The sequence below is a fragment of the Bolinopsis microptera genome, chromosome 13 (genome assembly GCF_026151205.1).
Source record: "Bolinopsis microptera isolate Bmic1 chromosome 13, MBARI_Bmic_1.0, whole genome shotgun sequence".
Classification (NCBI taxonomy): domain Eukaryota; kingdom Metazoa; phylum Ctenophora; class Tentaculata; order Lobata; family Bolinopsidae; genus Bolinopsis; species Bolinopsis microptera.
In genome coordinates this window covers 2866211-2885663 of record NC_087084.1, presented here as the reverse complement: position 1 = coordinate 2885663, position 19453 = coordinate 2866211, and the positions used below count along the sequence as shown (strand labels likewise).

The window sequence follows — 19453 nt, the reverse complement described above, 5'->3', positions numbered from 1 at the left end:
CTAGGAATTTGCTAGGAATTTGCTAGGAATTTGATTGCACTGATATGATTGATATTAGCTGCATGATATTTAAATCTATCTGTTGACTATTCTTGACTGTTGAAATTATCTTTTTGTAAATCTCTGCCAACCGATCATTGATTAATCATCAATCAATTAATCAATCATTCAAGGGATTCATTAAGATAAGTTCAGAAAATCTTAACTCATTAACTGGTATCGTGTTTGAACCATGCATTAAAAAAATACAACTTAAACCTCATCTGGATAATAATCCTTACTCCTTAGCCAGGCATGATCTAGAACATTCCAGAAGATCCCACAGAAGATCTGCAGAAAGTGCTGATTGTGTGTAACAGATTGAAAGATGGGGAAGAAACAGCACCAGAAAGATAAGATGTACATCACTGCCACCGAGTGGCGTGAACAGGTACGTGTTAACAAATTAACCATAATTTCATTAATTAATCAATTAATTAGTTAATTAACTATTTAATTCGCTTCTCCTTCAGTCTTCACCAGATACGTAGTATAAATACTGTCAGATTATTATATATTATGTAATATTATCTGTATATTATGATACAGAGGAGGATCAAAAATTTGATTGTTTTAAACCACGCCCATCAAACACGAGGGAATGTTGCTATTTGTTGTTCTTTTCGTGCCAGATTCCTTCATTGTGACTTCATACTTCGGAATGTGAATGTGAATGTAGTGTCTCAGGCTCTATAACCCAACGTGTCATGAGACATACTGTACACTGTACAACATACCTCATTATCTTCCAGTAAATTTACGTTTACAATTGCATATTTGAGTAAATTCCTCAATTTATTTAAAGTTCTTTACAATAGCTCCAACCATCCTCAAGTACTAGTTCCAATCGTGTGTAAGACTAACATTGACGTGCTTTATTTCTAATAAATTTAAATTTACATAATTCTTTGTTTGTTTGTTTGTAACTTCAACCATCCTCATTTTATTATATTGCTCTATAAATTAGATTATATAATTATAATCATAATTCTAATCCTCTGACAGTACGGAGGTAAACGTAAGAAGACAGAAAGCACGTACAAGCGTCTCCCGTTCTACTGCTGCGCGCTGTCCCTGCAGAACTTCACTCACCCGTACTGCACTAAAGATGGTCACGTGTTCGACCTGTCTGCTATTGTGCCCTTCATAAGGAAGGTTTGTTGGGGGGATGAGTCATGAGAAGAACGATTAGAAACTTGTAGTCATACTATTATGTATTGACTATTGTGGTTTTCAGTAATGTCACAAGCGTTATTTTTGATTTAACTGTCTGTCTCCACACAGATCTGGTTAAGATCGTGTCCTCTATAATGAATATTTTCTAATTACACATCCTTATTATAACACAGTTCGTGGCTGCCGGCTGGTTGCATTTATTTTTACACTGTTGGAAATATTTAAATAATCCCTGTTATTTTCCATTCAGTACGGTATAAACCCAATAACTGGAGAGAAGATGGACAGTAAGGGTCTCTTTAAACTGAACTTCCACAAGAATGCTGATGATAAATACCACTGTCCGGTTATGTACAGAGTCTTCACTGACACTTCTGCTATCGTTGCTATCAAGGTAATTCAAGGGTCGTTTGTTTTCAATTTCCGGTTGGTTATCTGCTTTCTAGTGAAAGTCAAATTCCAGTGCTGCACATTCCAGTGCTGCACATTCCAGTGCTGCACATTCCAGTGCTGCACATTCCAGTGCTGCACATTCCAGTGCTGCACATTCCAGTGCTGCACATTCCAGTGCTGCACATTCCAGTGCTGCACATTCCAGTGCTGCACATTCCAGTGCTGCACATTCCAGTGCTGCACATTCCAGTGCTGCACATTCCAGTGCTGCACATTCCAGTGCTGCACATTCCAGTGCTGCACATTCCAGTGCTGCACATTCCAGTGCTGCACATTCCAGTGCTGCACATTCCAGTGCTGCACATTCCAGTGCTGCACATTCCAGTGCTGCACATTCCAGAGCTGCACATAGTATATTAATATTATGGCTCCTCATGAGTCATGATTTAACGAATTTCATGTAATGAACACGAGATTTAGAACTCTTAGAATTTCCTAAAAAGATACACTATTGTCGTGGAATCATGGTGTTATCATCCTGTAGGCGGTATTACATTGGCTATCTAATTTCCAGTACTTCGCAAAAATGTTCTGCTATTTGAGTATCTGTGCTCAAAAACTATCATTTTGAACTTTCGATTTGAGTAAAATTGGTAAAATCGAAAAATTTGTCTACTCATCTGCGCTTAAAATCAATGAAACCAAGTAATTAGGAAAGTAATTGAGTCATTATCCGAATTCCAAGCAATCAATAAAGTAATAAATATTAAAATAAAACAGTACTTTTATAAATGTGGAATCTGGTGTGGAGGTGAACCTAATATTTTGCCACGTGACACGTGACCCGGGGGTTTGATTGGTAAATAGTGGAAGCTGCTGTCACGTGTCTCCACCAAAATCCACATCTATTATTTATTAACCAGTCAAGTCATTAACAATCCTGCTTATTTAATTAAATAGTATTTAATTACCTCATTAAAGTTAATAATCTCTTCAGACTACAGGTAACGTGTACTCATTGGAGGCAGTTACTGAGCTTAACCTCAAATCTAAGAACATGATGGACCTCATCTCCAGTGAGCCTTTCAATAAGTCAGATATCATCACCATACAGGTTAATACAATATTACATAATACATTTATTTACTATAATATTATGTTTATTTATTAAAATATTACATTAATTTAAATTTTAAGATCTTGGATACGAAAATAATCGGTGATCCCCTTACTACAATAATATAACCGATGATATATTGATGATGAAACTCAAAGCAGTCGTCTTGACGTGGATTAGATCTATTCTGAGGCAAACTTCACTGTATTCACTCGTTATCTTTATTCAATTTCATCTCTATCATCACTATCACTTGTTTTGATTTTGATGTCGGCGTGCATTCGCTGTTTGATTTCGTCTCTACGATCGCGGTCTTTAAGTTTTTAAGGTTCATTACTGTAAAGGTCATGTTGGTTCGTAAGAATTCTCCGGCTATCTAATCAGAGTAGTTATAATACCTACTGGAGCTTTGTGTATTATTGTTCTGTAATTACGTACATTCTAGTTTTTAGCAGCTTTAATTGTCTATATGAATAGAATTTAGATCAACCTTTTTGGGAATCGAACCGACAACCTTAGAATTAGAAATCCAATGCGCTAACCATTGCAATTTCGCCACAATGCCTTTTCTCTTTTTGCTGTGTAAACACTTTCATAGACCCAATAAGCAGAAAATAAGTCAGGTAATTTGATTTCCTTTTAAGTGCGAACATATTATTATGTTGCTAAAAATTCCAACGTCCCCTGGCCCTGTTCATGATATCTATGTTAATTGAAAGTTATGAATATTAATAAGAATTGTTGGATAGAAGGACAATCTCGCATTTATGGCATGGCCAGGTTGCCACACCCCAGAGAGGCAGAGTATATTCATTATTCATGCTATACTTTCATATAGGTCCAGCCTCTCTAAAAAACGCTTTGATGGCAGCAAAATTACATGCATTGTAGTTTTCAGATAATGAGTGTGTTGAGTCAGGTGATAACAGTTATTTTAAAAGTGTTACTGAATATATGATCAAACATTGCAGCATGTGGAAATTGTATAGGAGTGAATAAACAGAACCAAGATACTAACCGTATTGTGATAGGGTAACTTTCCCGTGCAGAGTCTGTGAAATTATCTCCTCCCAACTCACTAAGATTCGTCCTGAATTCTAGTTTTAAATCGATGTTCGTTGGATCAGGGAAGGTGACACGGATTCCAAAATTCTGTATTTTGAACCTCAACCGAAGATAGAGGAAAAACTGATCCTTATTAGCCTCATAGGGACTAGTTTAAAAGTAAACTTCTCACCAGAAATGCTAATTTTGTAGACATGGTTAGCCCAGCCACCTCCTTCCCCATCATCACCACAATTGGTTGATGCTCCGTATTTATTGTATGTCTCGCCTGCAGTAGCTGATGTTGCGCACCACCCGCTGTCCTGTAGCGCAAACACCTCGTACCCTACCGTGTTTGCGTCAATTTGGAGTAAGGGCAATCACAGATTTTCAATAATAACTCCCACCCCTGATAAATCCACTTTCTTACAAGATCATAATACCTTTCGTTCAAAAGTTCAAACACTAAAAGCGGTGTTATCAAATTTTAATTTATTATTATTATTTATTTTGAATTGTAGTTGACGAAGTGAGAGTCTCCACTCAGTGTGTTAAAACATAATTATTTGTCGACGTTTCGGCTACATGCCTTTGTCATAGACAGGACGTATTGATAACTTACATAGACAAAGTTCAATTATGTTTTAACACACTGAGTGGAGACTCTCACTTCGTCAACTACAATTCAAAATAAATAATTGACCCACTCATAAGAGCAAAAAAAGATTACCAGTATTATTATTATTAACTTAACCTACTAACCTAGTTCCAATGTAGCCTGTAGACACTTCATATAAGCCTCTGAACGCTGACGGTAACCATCCTTTAAGTCGAGGTGTGTTCCTTCTATTGAGGGTATTGCTCTGTTGCTGTTGTCTGTCCAGCACCCTAGATCGTCTACTGTGTACTGTTCTGAAAGTAATGTATTTCAATGTGAAGACAGTGGCTGAAAGTAGTGCCCCTGTGCTCTGTTTGACTCAGTTAAACAAAAATTCAGTTAAACAAAAATTCAATTTTATGCCATTTATTACAGAGTAAACAAGTTTACAATAAATCAATTTGATATTTAAAGGAATCCTAATTCAATGTGTAGTATGGTTGTCACTCTTTAATATACTGTATTATACTTTAGTGAAACCATGACAATTACATAATGTTTATACCTGATGATATATCTTCAGGAAGCTGTGTTCTCCCAGCTGAGTATATTTGTGTTATCTCCTCTTCAGACAGTTTCCTGTCCAATATGTTCAGTTGATCCAGTGAACCAACGAACGCTTGTTTTACATCAAACTGTCCTCCAACTGCGTCTTGCTCCTGAATTTGAAACAGTGACTAACAACATAACAGTGACAAAAAGTGTCAAACAATGAAAGTGAGCTGATGTCAAGTGCTTTAAATTGGTTATTATCAAAGGTTCCCTTTTTTCAAGTTTAGAGATACAGAAACTGAGCTTATAAATGAATCATTAGTTTATACCGTTACAAAAGTCCCTTTACCAACCTGTCCCAGTACGAGTGTTCCACCTCCGTTAAAAGTTTTCCCCACACTTTGAGAAACAGCCTCTTCCCATACTTTCTTACTGTTCAAGTAGATCTGCACTTGACCGTCACTTGATTGCCATGTGACTACCACATGTTGCCACTCTCCTAATGGTAACTCCGTGCCTGTCATGTAGGTACCTTTTTCATGAAAATCATGGAATTCACATTTGACATTTGGTAGAGGATGCCGGTAAATTAGGGTTTGCGGTAAATCGGGGCGCGGTAAATATGGGTTTTACTGTTGTGTTGTTGTAAGTTCACAATGATTGTTACCTGATTTAGATTTCCCTGATCTAACGTAAACTATCAGCGCTTTTGAGTCATTTTCCATCCCTAAGATAAGGTGATTGTCTTCTGAGGGCTGAGCATAACTCAACCAATACCTACAGAGTTATTCAGTGAGATAACATTTCCTTTCTTGTCTAAAAGAAATTAGGATGACCTTGTTTGCACAGAGAGTTAAATAAATAACACGATAAAAGTGTGTTGGATTAAATCAAGAATAGGATCTGCAGGTCAATTTCAATATTCCTCATACTAATTATAGAACAGATCTATATCTCTGTTCTATAATTAGTATGCGGGATATTGAAATTGTTGCTTAGTTAAAAGATATAGTGGTCCTAGTAGCCTACCTACTATTCAAATCCCCTCGACTTGATAGAATAGAGTCGTAAGTGATATTAATAAGGATTAAGGAGATGTTTTAATTATAATAGTATAGGCATATAAATTAAGTAAGATATTATTAATTATAATTAATAATCAAAATATTACCTATTGCCGGCATATCTCTCCGGTATAAAGATCCAGTGTGTAACAGATACCTCATTAGCGGTAACCTCTGGTTTAACGCTACTTACTGCCACATAGTTAGCAATATCCGGGGGAGAAGGGAACTCTAGCGATCTGCTGTATCCTGCAAATAGTTGAAATGGATAAGATTACTACCGATTATACAGTCCATAGCAGTGCCACTATATATTTTCGTCAAATTTCTGATTTGCGCGCATTTTACGCACGCGAAAATGCGCGCAATTCAGAAATGTGAGTATACCTGCTCATTAAAGAGAGCGGCTCACCAATAACTTGAAAGTAATATAATTTATAAATAAATCTAAATATAAGTACAATTACTGAGAGTTCTATATGAGCTATAAAATTACTAAGTGCAGGATATTACGAACTACACAGGAATGTTGGTCTGGTATTACTGGTTATAATCTGGACTGATGTGGTAGTGTATAAAGTTTCGAGACCACAAAGATACGATTTAAAATGTGCTGTTTTTACCAAGATACCAATAGTGATCATACCTAATAAGCGCTGTGCTTCCGAGGGGCAAATAGTAAAACTTGACAATATGTTAATGTTGTTCAGAGACTCAGAGTGGTACAAACAGTAATTACGAGATTCGGTTTTTCAGCTGTTGATCACTGATCAGGAGTTTAGCAACTCTTCCTTGCCTTATATTATATATAGCTGAGCAACTTGACACCGGGTCGGAATTGGTTAAATCTGGCCGAGACTGGGCTGAGTAAGCACAATTGGGCCGTGGGAAAAGGAATTGACCATGTTAGCTATTGCGAGGTGGAAAATTGAAACTTCAACGTTAGAAAGCTAAAGGTAGTTATATATTATGTTATAGGTGGTAAAAAGATAAAAATAGTTCCAATCTTACCAGTCACCAGTAAGTTGAGCATGAACAGGAGTGCAGGCAATGAGAGAGTTCTCACGGATTCAGACATACCATTTAGATACCTGTATAATATTTATAATATATATTACAGTAAAACACCTATTTACTGTAGAGTTTTGGAGAAAGGAAACGGCCGCAGTAAATTGGGTTTGCAGTAAATCGGGGCGTGGGAAATCGGGGTTTTACTATCTATATTATCTGGTGGATTCGTGTAGTGTTATAGAGTCTCATGATTTAATGGAAATAAATAGAATCTGTCTTCACTGAGTCTATTCCTGAGAAACGATCAGAAATTTGAATAAAAGAACCATCTATATTATCTTTGAAACGATATGATGCTAATACTTGATTTTCCTAAAATTGATTTTCCTAAAATTATACAATTGTACAATAAACTGATAAAGTGGCAATACCAAATTTCCTAGTCACTTTTATTAAATAGACCTATTTGAAACGGTTATCGAACAAATAACGAATTAAAAAAAAAATACTTTTCAAATTTTACAGAGTACAGCAATAGATGAATATAAAATAGAGCTACTCTATTTGCTAATGACATTTATGAAAATAAGCTCGAAACTTCAACAAGCGGAACACACCTGCCCCATCTAACTTCAACATTTAATCATGATGATTACTGAGTCTAGAAAACTCCATCAGTAAATTTCGAAGAACTAGCGTTGCACAGATGTTACTGGAAGGAATAACTTGACAATAGAGCGGGTACAACATGACAGCTGTAGTCCTAATGACCACCTATTCTCAGACAGTCGTTAGAAAGTAGCTATCAGTTGTTAGGGGGGGGGGGGGGTGGTTCACCCTGATTTTTTTGTGAAACTTTGTTTCGAGATAGCAGTTGACCAACAAACTAGGACCGGTGACCGAACTTTTGAGGGGGTCCCGGACCCCGACCGCCAAACGGTGCCCGCAGGGCAGCCACGCCCATATTTGGTCCAAATTAGGCCCAATTTAGCCAAATAGCCTCCATATCTCAGTTCGCGATATTTGCGAAACTGATTTCGCTCAAAACAATAGAACTCAATAGGATTTCAATATTTTTACATAAAATTTTCATAATCAACGTAGAATCGCATTTCGACCTTAAGTTTTGTATTGGAATTTTGAGTTAGGCCTTTAAAAAAATTTGGCGGCCAAATTCCAAAATTTGCCTGGCATTTTTCAGAATTTGGCCGCCAAATTTTTTTAGCTAATTGGCTAAATTGGGCCTAATTTGAACCAAATATGGGCGTGGCTGCCCCGCGGGCACCAGGACCCCCTCAAAAGTTCGGTCACCGGTCCTAGTTTGTTGGTCAACTGCTATCTCGAAACCAAGTTAGTAAGGAGCCTCTAAAAAGTAGCTATCAGTTGTTAAGTGTGGTGTTAGTAAGGAGCCTCTAAAAAGTAGCTATCAGTTGTTAAGTGTGGTGTTAGTAAGGAGCCTCTAAAAAGTAGCTATCAGTTGTTAAGTGTGGTGTTAGTAAGGAGCCTCTAAAAGTAGCTATCAGTTGTTAAGTGTGGTGTTAGTAAGGAGCCTCTAAAAAGTAGCTATCAGTTGTTAAGTGTGGTGTTAGTAAGGAGCCTCTAAAAGTGGCTATCAGTTGTTAAGTTTGGTGTTAGTAAGGAGCCTCTTAAAAAGTAGCTATCAGTTGTTAAGTGTGGTGTTAGTAAGGAGCCTCTAAAAAGTAGCTATCAGTTGTTAAGTGTGGTGTTAGTAAGGAGCCTCTAAAAAGTAGCTATCAGTTGTTAAGTGTGGTGTTAGTAAGGAGCCTCTAAAAGTAGCTATCAGTTGTTAAGGGGGCATACACCAAAACAGTGGTTTGTGCCGTCCAGACCAAATGACCTCATAGGCAGTTCAGTGACCTTCTAGCGCACCGTTTCCACACCAAAAAAAATTATTTTGAGAATACCCATTTTTGTAATCGACCATTTCCTGGTTAAGAGTGCAATTTTCGGAAAAAATTATTTTGTGGTTGAGACGCTATAAGTTAATCATTTCTTGCGGTATCGGGTTGAAATTTTGCTCGCCGTTTATTCACATCTATTTCAAGGTGTGTGTAAAATCTTGATATCGTATTTAAAAAGGCTGGTGTGTTATGAATTTTTAAAGTCAAAAAGCTAAAATTGTCCTTTTCAGGCTTATTTTAACAAAAATTCAGTCAGGGAAGATCTGATTATTTGATGCTTGACATCAAATTGTTCTCTGAATTCTGGCGCAGTTTTTGATGCCCTCAAAAATGTTTTTACTCATTCACCTTCTGATCTATTGGACCTCAAAGCCAAACAACAAATTTAGGCACATTTTTCGTTTTTAATATTTACTGATTTTTCCAAAATTTTGATAGGAATGTGCTAGTGACTTTTTGAAGGGTGCAAAATAACGGCAACTAGCACATTTATATATGAGTTATGAACAACAAAACACCCTAAAATGCTTCCCTTTGAAGTTATGGGAGAAAATGTGATTTTTTATCTGCAAAGCCAAAAAATCACATTTTCTTCCATAACTTCAAAGGGAGCCTTCTCCCAAATGCTTCGGATTGCTAACAGGAACTCAAGAGAGGATACACGGCAGGCGGACCTACAGCAATTGAAATCGGATTTGCGTCGTAGTGGACACGACTCAGCGAAACTGAACGCCTTAGAGCCAAAAGTGTTGGAGAAGCTGTTCAATCCTCCACCCAACTCAGAAGGAAGTGTTCATGTTCCCCAAAAAACTTCCATGGTGTTTTCAGTCCAACACCTCTCGGAGATGCCCCAGCTTAAATCAGTCTTAAAGGAGTTGGAACCGGACATTGAAGCACTATTAGGCCCAACACAAATCACGGTGGCATCGAAGAAAGGCTGCTCGATTGGTAACAGAGTACTGAGAAACAGTGCTATCTGCAGAACACCGGCAGAAAATAATTCAGAGTGGACTCAGAAATGCAATGCACCAAGATGCCGAACATGCAGGCATATGTGTAGGGCAGGGGAAGAATTTGTAGTTAATGGACAGAAGATAGTAGTTCCTATCAGATATAATTGTAAATCTAAAAATGTTATTTATGTGGCCCAATGTAAGCTTTGTAATCTTATAAAGGAAGAAGGTTATGAGATAGTTGTAGAAGACACTTATTTCGGGCAAACAATGCAAAACTTTCATAAACGTGTCAATGGACACAGAGCCTGTTTTAAAGTAGAGGATCGTAATAAATCAGCCCTTTCGATTCATGCCTATGAACATCACAGAGACATTTTTACTATTGACAACTATAAATTTGCCATTTTGAAAGAATGTAACCCCAGGGGATTAAATAGGGAGGAATTTAGGTATATTGAGAAGTATAGAACTAATTGCTTGGGTTTAAATAGATGCAAAGTTGAAAGATAAGGTTCTTAGTTTTTATTTCTTCTTTTTTGAAGATTCATTTTTGAAGCTATATTTTTGTGCAGTTCATCTCCATTTACCTTGTGTATTTTATTTAGTTTATTTAGGTTATTTGATTCTCGATTGTTTGAGGCATTTTAGATCTTCGTATATATAGTACTAAAATCTAACCAACTTAATCCCTTTGTAGCTAATGATGTAATTTAACGAAGTATACACTACATTTGCGTGTTTCACTGTCTAGCCCACCAACCATAAAACTTCAAAGGGAAGCATTTTAGGGTGTTTTGTTGTTCATAACTCATATATAAATGTGCTAGTTGCGGTTATTTTGCACCCTTCAAAAAGTCACTAGCACATTCCTATCAAAATTTTGGTAAAATCAGTAAATATTAAAAACAAAAAATGTGCCTAAATTTGTTGTTTGGCTTTGAGGTCCAATAGATCAGAAGGTGAATGAGTAAAAACATTTTTGAGGGCATCAAAAACTGCGCCAGAATTGAGAGAACAATTTGATGTCAAGCATCAAGTAATCCAATCGTCCCTGACTGACTTTTTGTTAAAATAAGCCTGAAAAGGACAATTTTAGCTTTTTGACTTTAAAAATTCATAACACACCAGCCTTTTTAAATACGATATCAAGATTTTACACACACCTTGAAATAGATGTGAATAAACGGCGAGCAAAATTTCAACCCGATACCGCAAGAAATGATTAACTTATAGCGTCTCAACCACAAAATAATTTTTTCCAAAAATTGCACTCTTAACCAGGAAATGGTCGATTACAAAAATGGGTATTCTCAAAATAATTTTAATTGGTGTGGAAACGGTGCGCTAGAAGGTCACTGAACTGCCTATGAGGTCATTTGGTCTGGACAGATTTGGTGTATGCCCCCTTAAGTGTGGTGTTAGTAAGGAGCCTCTAAAAAGTAGCCCTCCATATCTCAGTTCGCGATATTTGCGAAACTGATTTCGCTCAAAACAATAGAACTCAATAGGATTTCAATATTTTTACATAAAATTTTCATAATCAACGTAGAATCGCATTTCGACCTTAAGTTTTGTATTGGAATTTTGAGTTAGGCCTTTAAAAAAATTTGGCGGCCAAATTCCAAAATTTGCCTGGCATTTTTCAGAATTTGGCCGCCAAATTTTTTTAGCTAATTGGCTAAATTGGGCCTAATTTGAACCAAATATGGGCGTGGCTGCCCCGCGGGCACCAGGACCCCCTCAAAAGTTCGGTCACCGGTCCTAGTTTGTTGGTCAACTGCTATCTCGAAACCAAGTTAGTAAGGAGCCTCTAAAAAGTAGCTATCAGTTGTTAAGTGTGGTGTTAGTAAGGAGCCTCTAAAAAGTAGCTATCAGTTGTTAAGTGTGGTGTTAGTAAGGAGCCTCTAAAAAGTAGCTATCAGTTGTTAAGTGTGGTGTTAGTAAGGAGCCTCTAAAAGTAGCTATCAGTTGTTAAGTGTGCATTGCTTATGATCTCTATTAAAATCAGTACCTCTCGCATCCAGAAATACGGCAGATGGGCAGATAATCTGTTAATAAATTTTGGATTTTGGAGCCAGAGAGAAAATTTTTAATTTTGTAGGGCATTTAAAGCAAATTTCAGGGGGAAGTATTGATCTGCGAGGAGCACTACAAACTTATAACACAAACAGAGAGAAGGAGCACTACAAACTTATAACACAAACAGAGAGAAGGAGCACTACAAACTTATAACACAAACAGAGAGAAGGAGCACTACAAACTTATAACACAAACAGAGAGAAGGAGCACTACAAACTTATAACACAAACAGAGAGAAGGAGCACTACAAACTTATAACACAAACAGAGAGAAGGTGCACTACAAACTTATAACACAAACAGAGAGAAGTTGCACTACAGCACTATAACACAAACAGAGAGAAGGTGCACTACAAACTTATAACACAAACAGAGAGAAGGTGCACTACAAACTTATAACACAAACAGAGAGAAGGAGCACTACAAACTTATAACACAAACAGAGAGAAGGAGCACTACAAACTTATAACACAAACAGAGAGAAGGTGCACTACAAACTTATAACACAAACAGAGAGAAGGTGCACTACAAACTTATAACACAAACAGAGAGAAGGTGCATTACAGCACTATAACACAAACAGAGAGAAGGTGCATTACAGCACTATAACACAAACAGAGAGAAGGTGCACTACAAACTTATAACACAAACAGAGAGAAGGTGCACTACAAACTTATAACACAAACAGAGAGAAGGAGCACTACAAACTTATAACACAAACAGAGAGAAGGTGCGTGTTCAGTGCGCTGCGTACTATTGTTTTTATGTTGAGTAAACAAAGCAGTGTTGTGATATGAGTATCAGAGTATGAGAGTATGAGAGGATATTATGCTAGACGGGGGGTGGGGGGGGGGGGGCACGTCTGCTAATGTCCCATTATCTCATAGAGTCCTAAAGTACATCAGAGGACATTAGCGAACATGTCACCCCCCCCTCCCCTAGATATTACTTCAACTATACTTCACAGAGTACAGGTGTTAACTGTTATCTAGATCTATACAAGTAGAGGTTTACCACGTGCTAGCAATTATAAGTTACTAATTTTTGTGTTTCCTACATTGCTAAGTGCTCACTCCTCAACTAATGTTAATAAGAACAAGTGCTTCCCAACAAAGTAAATGAATTGACCAAAAGTTTCATGTGTTTATTATATCCTCTAGGATTGCTTCATACATGAAACTTTCAGTTGGTCAGTTCATTTAATTTATTTTGATCAATTGTAAGTTATTATAATCGCACTCTATTATACTGCATGCAGTATTATATTAGAACACGTGAAAAAACAACGTCAAAGTTAAAAATAATGCCAGGATACAAAATTAAAATTAAACACTCCCACTACTACAAATAAATAGACAGATTACTACATTATTGAGTAAGATAAAGTTAAGTACTAGTTAGCAGTGACGTAGCACGTGTAACACAAACAGCTCAACCAATAACCGGACAGCTCAGTAACGGTGGATTATAGCTTTATAGTGAGATTATAGGGAGAGATGCAGGTGGCACTTCGATCATTTATAATATAATCAGACCTGGTCACGTGGAAACCTGGTCACCTGATTACCTGGTCCTATTACCTGATTATCTGGTTAGGACCACAAAATCAACTTTTTTATCGATATTCGATCTCGTAAGAGTATGAAATCGACAAGTCAGTAATGATGGTATTAAGCCGCAGTCGCCCCAAGATCTTTGGTGGCGATCATGAATACAGGGAATACGTGAAAACGACGCATCTCAGCGATCCGTTTGTTTCTACCCACAAGGGAGTTTAACCTCAATAAATGTAATATATATTTTGTAGTGTTGTAATTAGTCCCTATAGACTAAGTGGTTAGAATATTTGTATTGAACTTTGTGTGTAACCTAATTTGTTGGAGTTGTCAATGACCTGTTCTTAAATAGTCGAATAGTCGAATTTAACACAAAAAATTGCCCCTTATTAACACTTTTTATTTGTTGTTTTTATTTATTTAATATAATAATATTTGTTCCAGGACCCACAGAAGCTGGAAAAGCAAGACATGTCCTCTTTCTATCACATAAAGGAGAAGATAAAGATGGTGGATGAGGAGGAGGAAGAGGCTAAGAAGTCAGCCACCTACACTCTTAATTCTACCAGGTTAATTAACCAAATGATTATGTAATTAATTATTAATCAATGGACATTAATCAAATAACTATTGGAAAAAAAGTGGAAAAAATATCAACTTGAATTACAGTCAAACCCCGATTTTCCGCGCCCCAATTCACCGCGGCCATTCTGTATACTAACATAGCCTGAGTAGCCTCTTCTACATTAACATAGCCTCTTTTACATTAACATAGCCTCTTCTACATTAACATGTATGTTTGTATACAGTGCAGAAGCGAAAGCTACCCTCGCAGAGCTGGCTACGAGTTACGTAGCTCCAAGTAGTCTAAAAGCAACTGATACTGGTAAAGAGGAGGGGGAGGAGCTTCCTAAATACTTCCACAACACTACCACAGGTTATTACCACAATAATATTATATTACCACAACACTACCACAGGTTATTACCACAATATTACCACAATAATATTATATTACCACAACACTACCACAGCTCAGGTTATTAGAAGTCAGAAGTGCTGTTTTGAAATGTTCCTTGTGTTTCGCTCTGATTCTTATTTAGATTTCCAGTTTAGTTTGGATGAAGTTATTAAATGAGCTTTCCTCGATTAGATGAAATTATATTAAAATTAAATTTAATTAATTACTAATTAAATTAGGTTAAATAACTCAATCATACTCCTCAGGTGATGTTTCACGAGGTTTCACGTCCACAGCAGCTCCACGGGCTACCAAAAGCGAGATGCAGGAGAGAAATCTAGACGAGGTAGGAAGTTTGGCCAACAAAATTAAGTTGTGTAAAATGGGACGAAGTATGGGCCCAGAATCAGATATATATTTCTGATATCATAGTGGTTTTTGTTGACATACATATTATCCTCGGTTAAATATCATCCAACGAAATGAACATTTCGGTAAATGTTTCCATAAAAAACTGTGACACACACTAATTGAATTTCCTAACTTATATAATATATAGTTGATTAATAATAATTAATATAATATAATAAAACACCTACTACCTAGGTTATCTACGAGAAAGTTAAAAAGAAGTCCTACGTCCGTTTAGTCACCTCGCTCGGAGACCTGAACCTGGAGCTCCACACGGACATGGTACCCAAACCCTGCCACAACTTTATGTTGCTCTGTAAGAAAGGGTATTACAATAATACTGTGTTTCATCGCAGTATCCGGAACTTCATGGTCAAGGAGGGGACCCAACTGGTAGGAGTTCTTTTAATGTGCTCAGAGAATATTTCTTTGTGTTGATTATTTTCCTTTTGTTGGATATTTTCTCGGATTAGAGAAACATTCCTATGAGTTTACAATGTTCTAGTATGTACTTTTTCCATATCTCCCGTTTTAGTTAGTTTCTCACAGTACAAATTAACTAGGTTTCATCCTCTAACTGATAATTAGATAATTAGATAATTAAATCCAATTAATTATCTCAGGAACGGGCAAAGGAGGTGAGTCAGCGTTCGGTTCTACATTCCCCGACCACTTTAAACCTAACCTCACCCACAGTGGTCGAGGTGTTCTCAGTATGGCCAACAGAGGACCCAATACCAACACATCTCAATTCTTCTTTACATACCGGAGCTGTAATCATCTGGACAATAAACATACAGTGTTTGGGCGGCTTGTTGGAGGGCTGAAGGTACGGAGTTGGTCGATTGTTTTTTAATTGATTGTTTACTAATGATACGTGATAATGTTGAGGCAATGTAGATTGTGGAATGATGTTTTTTTACACGATCATATGCGGAGTTCACGTGTTTTGGATAGAGGATGATTTTCTTCAAGAAAGTAATTTCTTATATTGTCGAACGTTTTAGTTTAACGTTTTGTTGCAGGTACTGGATGAAATGGAAGCAATAGCAACAGATAACAAAGATAAACCAACTACCGAGATAAAACTTATATCTGCTCATTTGTTTGTTGATTCTATTGAAGATACCAAAGAAGAACTTATCAATGCTGAAAAGGATAAGAAAAAAGCGGCTAAAGAGGCTGAGAAATCGAAGGTTAGTCACGTGTTTCAGAGCTGGATTAAGATTTTGTCTTAACATTTAAAATTATTATTTCTCTTTTAGTTAACTATTTACGTGCCGTACATTGTTCCGTTTAACCTACGTCATCTTAAAATAACAGTGACTCGAGGATCTAATATTCCTGATACTAACTTGTTTTTATTTTTAGGAACTGGAAGGTATCACCTTAGAAACTCAAACAAAAGTTGTGTCAGATGGAGTCGGAAAGTACATCGGTAAAAAGAAACTAAAACATCTGGACAATTTGGAACCACAAGGGGCAAAAAGGACAAAAGTTCTGAAATCATCAGTGACTGGTTTCCGAGATTTCAGCGCTTGGTGAAAATTTCAGACTGTTTAACTTCAAGTCCAGTGTACATAGAATGGTATGAGCCTCATCGATGTTGCCAACTCATTTTGACAGGGATACATCACTCGACTAGCAGCATACGCAACATGATCATGTAATGTCGTTCAAAATCCAGAAGTGCTCACTTTCGCGCCCTTTGGGACAATTTAATACATTAACTTTACGACTAGCAAATCGTCATGTTTTTGATAAAATGTCTGCGCGCGCGCACGACTTTTCTCATGTGCGCGTTTGTAGAATTTTACCGTAAACAGAAGAATCTCGATGTTTTACACACTTTAGTGTATTTTCGTGTGCAATGTAAAGTACAAGGTGTACTATTTGAAATTGTCTAATGTTTAAAATGATTTATAAGATTAATACATTTTAGATAGAAGTTGTTTTTGATAGAGGACTGTGAGGATAAAGCGCTGGTGAATTGCTTTGCAATCCCTGCGTTGCTAAGCGATCAACGCAACCTGACAATATTATATTTATAATAATATGTAATTATCATGTACACAAAGATTGCATAATGTCTAACATGTCGTGTTTATAATGTCACTAAGTTAAGGAAGGGTGGGTTCCTTGGTCGTTAGATGGATAAATTTAATTTGTCCAAACTTTTTGTTGCAAGTATGCTACAGATCGTTGGCCCAGTCATACATTGCAGTTGAATTGCCGTCAGCAAAAATTTAAAATAAAAATATGTAATAAAATCATCATCTCGTCACAAGACACAACATACCATTATACCTTAAATATGAGAGCAATTTTCACTATTCGAAACACTATCGTCTCTCATTCACCTGTAGAACATACGAAGAACTAGTGTGTCCACATTGCATCGGTCGAAATAACCATTGTAAGTAATTTCTGAAACTTGATCATTCGAATTCAATAGGATAAAGTAAATTATTAGTGCTAAGTGTGCAGTACTATTCAAGTTCATTTATTCGACTGACTGTTCTACCGATCATTCGACCGGTGCACACGAGTAACTAACACGGAGCCAGCACATAGGAAATACATGACAAATAAATTGATGTTCCTCTGAACACAACTCTGTCCTTCACAGAGCCTCTGATTCAAAAGTCGACCAAACCAGTTGAGTAAAAAACCATGTTTTACTAGGTTCTGTTCGCAATCCTACGGTTGTCTTCCGATATCTGTGAACTCTGGATCTGAAGTAACACCAGCGGCGGGCCCACTTTCTTGCTGTTCAGCTCGAGATACCTTGCCTGAGGGCACTGTGGCTAATTTGGCCATTTTAACACAAAATTCCGTTAGCTTTTCTTTGTTCGATCCCATAAAACTCTCGATCTTTTCTCCTTTCATGTACCCTGGAATTATTTTGCTTCATGATACACAAAATATAAAAATGGAAATATGTAGTGTATGAATATCAATACAGATAATTTAACATGAAGATGTTATTACCATAATAGCACACTGTAAAAGTAGTATTACCCGCAATCGTTGGCAAACACGTGATTCCTTCGTCTTCTGCCACGCCAGGAGCAATGTCTACATCACACTGTAAAGAAGGTCGTTACTATGGTTACTATGGCAGGTAACCTAGCAGGGCAGCAGGCGACATTATTATTTTCTGTAAATCATGATAACTTTCATATTAGACAAACTGAACGTTTTAAAAAAATTCGCGTTATTTCTATAACAGATATCACATCAAAACTTAAAGACTCCAATGTAAAACACAAACCTCTGCGAAAATCACGTTGACAAACTTTTTCTGTTGCTCCTTCTCAAGTTTGGTATAAGATTTAGCGATGATCCGACATGGTCCACACCAGTCTGTAGAGTACTTTACTATCAAGACTTTGTTATTCCCTAACGATTGTAGGATCTTCCGGAAGTGACCCTTGTCTTTGATGTGTATCATGGCTCGAGCTGTTGTGATAAGTAAATGAGTTGTGCTTGAGTGATTGTACGGGTCTGTGCTGATTGCAATAACAAGGCCAATGTGTCTATAAACTGCTGTGTTAGTTTTATCTTTTTGCACCACAGATTGATTATTAGCTATTTAAGACTATATGTAAACTGCACCAGCAACTTTCAGTGTATCTGCACTCGTAGCTATTATCCTGACAGCAAAGCAAGTCCTATTCTTAAAGTTATAAAATCCATGTAAGAAGTATGTCTCGTAATACAATGTCATAACCACACCTTTAAGTACAGGGGTAAATGTACACGGAACCTTTTAGAGATAAGACAGATTAATGCGACGAAATGAACAGCACGCAACCACAAATTAAACACAACTACATAAAGGAACCACCGAGTGAGCCCCTAAATTGGCATAATCATTGCAAGATTTCAAAATGGTAGCCTGTTGCAAAACTGTGACTAATCGATATCGCTTCTTTGTGGGTTGTCTGACAGGCTGAAATTACTTTGACGTAAATATTCGGTGCGAGGCATGTTATCACATTTTATTTTTAACTAGGGGTCGTCCACGTATTACGTAATCATTTTTTGGAACATTTTTATCCCCCCCCCCCCTCCGTAATCAGTTTTACACATAGCTATTGTGTCAAAATGACACTAGCGCAATCATTCGAACCCCCCCCCCCTCAGCTGATTACGTAATATGTGAAGACCCCCTTGTAGTTACTACGTAATTGAGTGGGTTATGTATACGAATATCGAAGCAATGTAGATAAGTCTTGGTAAACACAGCTCTCATTTGTTTTCAGAAACTAACTGACATTGCTTCGATATTCTATGTCATCCTCTCAATTACGTAGTCTAGTTAAAAATGAAAACTTAGAAAACTTTAAAAAACTCTATCGAACTTGACAAAAGCTAGAACTTAAAATTGGACGAAGCTCCAGTACGTTTGCAATATGGATTATCAATGATTTATCTAAGTACTAAGTTAAGCCTCTTAACAAAATAACCTAGTCTTCGGCAAATCTTTAGTTATAAATCTTAAGTATATACGCCCTTACCTTTCTATACTATTGTAGATTATACCATACATTTTGTCACCTTAACGTTTTA

General features: G+C 36.9%; 2 protein-coding genes across 2 annotated transcripts; one reads left to right on the top strand and one right to left on the bottom strand.

Annotated features, from left to right (window-relative positions):
• Window positions 1-286: 286 nt before the first annotated feature.
• Window positions 287-16969, top strand: LOC134825345 (RING-type E3 ubiquitin-protein ligase PPIL2-like). The gene is given in 12 exon segments (XM_063837529.1): window positions 287-430; window positions 1045-1194; window positions 1466-1609; window positions 2606-2722; window positions 13951-14075; window positions 14316-14443; window positions 14734-14813; window positions 15074-15248; window positions 15251-15271; window positions 15502-15707; window positions 15904-16074; window positions 16250-16969. Coding segments are annotated over 12 exon segments (1554 nt in total). The 5' UTR covers window positions 287-367; the 3' UTR covers window positions 16424-16969.
• Window positions 16970-17253: 284 nt separating this feature from the next.
• On the bottom strand, window positions 17254-18336 carry LOC134825344 (thioredoxin-like). Its single transcript, XM_063837528.1, has 3 exons — window positions 18153-18336; window positions 17900-17966; window positions 17254-17772 (listed from the first exon to the last, which is right to left on the bottom strand). The coding sequence occupies exons 1-3, from the start codon at window positions 18330-18332 to the stop codon at window positions 17579-17581; spliced, it is 441 nt and encodes a 146-aa protein (XP_063693598.1). The 5' UTR covers window positions 18333-18336; the 3' UTR covers window positions 17254-17578.
• Window positions 18337-19453: the final 1117 nt, after the last annotated feature.